The sequence below is a fragment of the Lithobates pipiens genome, unplaced genomic scaffold, assembly GCF_037356315.1.
Source record: "Lithobates pipiens isolate NorthernLeopardFrog02 unplaced genomic scaffold, aLitPip1_a1.2 Scaffold_8, whole genome shotgun sequence".
NCBI lineage: Eukaryota > Metazoa > Chordata > Amphibia > Anura > Ranidae > Lithobates > Lithobates pipiens.
In genome coordinates, this window is record NW_027507903.1 from 264,205,275 (window position 1) to 264,211,274 (window position 6,000).

The following is a 6,000-nucleotide window of genomic DNA, read 5'->3' on the forward strand; positions in this document are numbered from 1 at the left end:
AATTTATATAAATAAATATATATAAATATATATATATATATATATATATATATATATATATATATATATATATATATATATATATATATATATATATATATATATATATATATATATATGCACTGCACAAACTGCTATATAAATCCTGTATAATAATAATAATAATAATATTGTTTTATATATATATATATATATATATATATATATATATATACACACACATACACAAATAATTGTGAAAATATTAATTTCAATTATTCTGTCATGTACAATAATTACACAATTTATGTTGTGAAGCTTCTCAACTTCTTTATTTAATTAGCCTAGAAAGAAAGAGACAAAGGCAGAGATAGGCAGAGAGAGAGAGAGAAAGAGAGAGACAGAGATTAGGCAAAAAAAAATAAAAATTGAGAAGCTTAACACCCTAAAAAAGTAGTGTCATTATTACACAAGACTGGATGATTGAAACGAATCTTCTCACAATTATTTGTGTGAAGATTCTCAACTCTTTCAGTAGATCAGCCCTTACTACTATGGGCTGTACATTCTGCCTCCTTTTACTAATAATAACCATTACATTATCACTAGCATTCTTATTATTAACGATGAGTTTTAAAACAATAATTGTAATAATAATGATAATTATCATCATCAAAGAAGAATAAGAAGATTAAGAAAAATAATATTAATAATAAAAACTAAGAAGAAGAATTGTAATGATAATTAGTATTATTAGTAGTAGTAGTGTAATAGTAGTATATACTCGTAGGTTTAAATGTGTGTAGTAAAAATGTTTTTGACCACAAGTAGTTAGAGAATTGACAAATTGTCATAGAATATGAGCATACAGGCAATCACTACGTTTTACTTCTCTAAAAAATAAAATAAAAAAATTGACAAACTATTTAATTAGCATCGTTATTAATATTAATGATTGTATTTTATTATAATTATATTAGCAGCGGTATCAGTGTTAAAATGAATGCAATAAAATGTGTGTATTTAGGAAGCACCCAGCAGGCAATTATAGACTATATAAATGTTTATGGTATATATGCAGGCTATCGCTATGCTGAACATTTAAGCTGAGCAGAGTATTATTATTAATGTTGGTGAGGAGGACAATAAAGCAAATAATAATACTGGCCCCCTTGGCGCATACATAGGCTCCCCTGGGTGTCAGTGCCCGGCTCTCACCTGTACTCTGGCCTCGGTGAGCTCAGTCCTCAGTGCCAGCTGTTCCCTGACATAGACATCGGGGTAATGGGTCTTCTGGAAGACTTTCTCGAGCTCCTCCAGCTGCATGCTGGTGAAGGTGGTGCGGTGCCTCCTCTTCTTACTGCTGGACACATTGCTGTCACATTTGTCGGCCAGATCCTCCAGTTCCCCCTTCTCCTGCATCCCTTTCACTGGAGACACTCGCAGGCTGCAGCAGGTATCCAGGGGTCTGCTGAGCTCAGTGTGAAGAGGCTGGCCCTCCACTTTGCTGATGCCATAGTTCACTGAGGAAGGAAAATGTAGTCTGAGCTCAGTAAGAAGACTCTCACAATACAGCTAACCACAAACATCTGGGACACTATAGAAATGGGCCAGTCCTCTCTTCCCTGCACTTTTGATGGAATGTCCTTCAGGGCTGATTTGTGGAAAATGAAGAAGTTACCTATGGTAACCAATCACATTTCATTTTTCACAGCAGGTTAGCAAATGAACTGACATTTTGGCATGGGTCCCTTTTACCTTGGATCCCATTTTTATCTGATCAGCAGGGGTGAATGGTAACAAAGTTGGATCCTTCTAAATCAGAGTTCCTCTTTTATTTTTTAAAAGTAAAAAAAGGGATTTAAAAGAGCATGTAGAAGGTAAAATAATATACATTTTAAATGCTTTCAATTAATAAGACCTCATTTACAAAAGAAAATTGTTTGATTGAAATCCATGAGCTGTATGGAGGCAATAGGGCACACTACTGTGTGCCAGTAACATCATCTGCCATTGGCCAAATACTGCAGTTTTTGTTTTATGCATTTTATTATTTTTAGTTGTTTCTGTTTTGTTTTCTTTTTGTCCTGTTTTGTTATTGTTTTGTTTGTTTTGTTGTTTTTGTTTTTATTTTTTCCTGCCCTAGGGTGACAACTCTAATAAGCAGGGTTGTCATCTTAGGAAAGGGAATGTGTTAGGACTACATAAGGCCTCCTTCTCTTCTTCTGGAACAGCTTTTTTTTGTTTGCCCAACTAAATAAAATGCTTTCAAGCTTAATTTTAGAGGAGCAAATACTATAAATTAAAAATATTGTTCGAGTTTAAATACACTGTAAGCAGAAGGGATGCTACCTCTCTTTAATAGGACTTCCATTGACCTATTATCTTTTAAGACAATTGCTTTTGGGCTTTTCCGTTTAAATCCAAGCACAAAATTGATAGTATTGCAGCTTACCTGTCCTTAGATGTGGTTGCATTCGTTTTCTTTTTATCACTTTTTATGCTTTTTTTACTTTTATTGTAACCTGGTGATCAATTCACTTCCAGTCCTAGAGTGATAACTGTAATAAGCAGGGTTGTCGTCCTAGGAAAGGGAATGTGTTAGGACTACATAAGACCTCCTTCTCTTCTTCATAACAGGGGGAGGTGTTTTGTAGTTCATGGGGAGAACGGGACTGGGATGCTAACTTATAACAGTCCAGACAGCTCCTAAAGTTAGAAGCTCACAAGAGTTCTGGAACAGCTTTTTTTATCTTTTTTTTTTTTTTGTCCAACTAAATAAAATGCTTTTTAGTTTAATTTTAAAGGAGCAAACACTATTAAATAAAAATATTGTTAGAGTTTAAATACACTGCAAGCAGAAGGGATGCTACCTCTCTTTAATAGGACTTCCATTCTACACTATCAATGCTCTAACAATACCTCCCCTATTGTGGGCCACATAATGAAGCCAGCATATTGTGTGCTGTGTGTGCAGACAGAGGTGCCTGTTGATGTGCTTCAGGAGGATATGAAACAATAACAAGGCACTGAAGGCAGGCAGTCATGGTTCTGAACTGTTATGTCAGGTCACAGGATAACTGATCCAGCATGTTACAGAACATGAAAGATCTCTCTTTAGCCTGGGAGAAAATAATCAGCGGTAGGGCAGCCACATAAATGAAAGGCAACTTGGGTGTGTGCAGCTGCTGTGGAACTGGAAGTCCCAGCCAGCAATGCTACAAGGCAGAGGATTCTATGGGGGGGCAGCTATGTTAACATGTGAGATAGGGGCATTAGATTGTAAGCTCTTTGGGACAGGAATGTACAATATATGTGAAACTCTGCACAAATTATATATTACCTGTAAATTACAGGCTGTAATATATAAGTAAACTAAACTAAACATAGACCGACAGAGCTGTACTGCTATAGAATAAGGTTTTATTGATCTATGGGAGATTCTCCTGCCTTTTTAAAAAATAGAAGGGACACTTACCTTTCTTATTAATAGTAGACCCACCTGCATCTCAGCCTATAAGACCCCATGCACCTCCCAATAAAATTATTTGATAGGTTTAGCAAAAGAACAAAAGAACAAAGAATGTGCAATTTACACCGTCAATGTTCACTTATCTATTTAATAAATAAGGTGAAACTGTGCAAATGCCTAATCATAAGTAAGGAAAATGTAAAAAAAAAAAAAAAACGAAAACAGGACTTTGAGCTAGTACATGATTGGATGAGTTCAGGGGCTTTACCTTTTTAATTGATTTGCCTTATTTAATTCATTGCAGTTTATATTTTATTTTAAAAGGCAAACGTTCTCTGCCTCCTTAAGAAATCAGCCCTATCAAGGACAAAATGTTTAATATAAATAATATAATGCAGGGTGGAAAGAAGCATAGAAGGACCATTGAGTACAACTCTAGGGATAACTAACCATAGTGTACCTGTTTTTTTATTAAAAATGTATACTTTATTTTGCATAAAAATATACAAAAAAAAATACATCAACAGGGTACATTCCGCTCTGTACTGCGATGCAGCGCATAAATACCCTACATAACAATACAGTTCCAAGCATCACCATAGTGTACCTGTACATTAAGAGCTGCTATGGTGAGAAAACACAGAGACAACCTACATGGAAGGGACAAATGACAGAGCACCCTGGAATCTATACCGGGTCTTATGATAGAGAATAAAGTGAGCAGAAGTCTCAAGGAAACAGATACAAAGAGTGTTTCACCTGGACCTACTTACTGAAGTCTCACACATTACTCTGTGTACATGTAATGTTATTATATAAGACATATGTCCTACTAAACTAAGAAATTCTGGACCTACCCACATCTCCATTTGCAACATTATTCTATCATACTGAATCCTGGATTGTGGACATCAATGACAGCAGGGATAGGCAATGCCCAGATAATTATAGAAGGATTCCTTATATATGCAAAACGTTTAATAACCTTTCTAATGAGAAACAAAGAAAAAAGGAAAGAAAGAAAGAAAGAAAGAAAGAAAGAAAGAAAGAAAGAAAGAAAGAAAGAAAAGGATGAAAACATAATTGTTTGTGTTATAATTAAGCTTCTACCTTATGAATGGTTCTCTATGTAGCAAAATGTAGATAGAGTTATATTAAACACCCCCCAGCAGTTATTGTATGTCTTTGCTTCTATGATCAAAGTGCAGTATATTATAAATATTACTATATTGGTCACAATAGCAAAATCAGACAAGCTTTAGCCACAAAATTCTATCTCATATAGAGGCCGTATAATACATTTCTAAGCAGAGAATTATAATATTTTGATAACTGGAACATACTTGTCTGCAGTTGTGTGGCTTCAGAGCTCTTGTAATACAAATTAGATATTAAATATATCTATATTGATATCTCTCTCTATATATATATATATATATATCTATAGCTATATCTATATAGATCTATCTATCTATCTATAGATAGATAGATAGATAGATAGATAGATATTATATATATATATATATATATATATATATATATATATATATATATATATATATAGCGAGAGATTTATATATATTTATATATATTTATATATATTGAAATATATATACAAAGATAGGTACATAGGTAGACTGAGATTTATAACAGCACTCACAGGGTGTATTATTTAGCTTGTCAAATGTATATAGGTTGCTCTTATGATAATAATAATAATAATAATAATAATAATAATAATAATAATAATAATTAGATAAGTAGATAGATACGTGTATGTGTGTTTTGTTTCTTTTCCTTGTGGGGTGGCTATGCTTTGGAAATGTATTAGACCTCATGCATACTATACATCACAGTTGATTGCCTAGTCGGTAACTTTAAACTTGTTCCAATCACACAGTAATACAATAAGTATTAGTAAAGCTGGAGGAGTCCTATTGTATTAGATGATGGATTAACCCCTAGCAGCCTTGTGTGTAGAAAAGGTGAGATCTTACCATTGCTATCCTGGCAAGGAGAGCTCCTGTCTATCCTGCCATGGTGCTCATTCCTCTGGATGGCATTGAAGGTCTGTACAGCACACTTATTGGCCGGGTTCTTGCTGTAAAAGGGCTCATTGTCCAAGCTTTCCATGACATGCTCCAGTGTGCCCCCCGCTCCCATGTAGAAGTCACTGGTTTTACCAGGCTGGCTCTTCAGGGTAAACTTCTCACTGAGAAAATCCATAATCATGTAGGCTGCTTGTGTAAGGATCCCGTGGTGACAGAGCTGTGCTGGAGCTGCTTTAATTGAAGCCTGGCTACTAGGAGGGGGAGCACAGGGTGCTTATATAGCTGCAGCTCTGCATGGGGCTCACAGCAACCTCCCATCACTAATGAATATGGAAAGACACACAGGCTCCACCCAGACCCCCTAAATGTCCAGCCAAACAAGGGGATGATTCAGGGATCATTACCCCCCCCCCCCCCCCCCTTCCCCAGACACCACCAACTTCCATCAGCCAGAAGAAAAAATAGAAGAAAACCTCTTTATTGCCAAAATCTCAGCTC

General features: G+C 35.1%; 1 protein-coding gene across 1 annotated transcript in view; it reads right to left on the bottom strand.

Moving 5' to 3' along the window:
* ALX1 (ALX homeobox 1) overlaps positions 1-5,762 on the bottom strand; it is a 38,883-nt gene extending 33,121 nt beyond the window's left edge. Inside the window, exons 1-2 of the mRNA XM_077471830.1 lie at positions 5,449-5,762; positions 1,198-1,502 (exon numbers count right to left, since the gene is read on the bottom strand). Coding sequence (XP_077327956.1) covers positions 1,198-1,502; positions 5,449-5,683 — 540 coding nt within the window. The 5' untranslated portion in view covers positions 5,684-5,762. The remainder of the gene's footprint in view (positions 1-1,197; positions 1,503-5,448) is intronic.
* Positions 5,763-6,000: the final 238 nt, after the last annotated feature.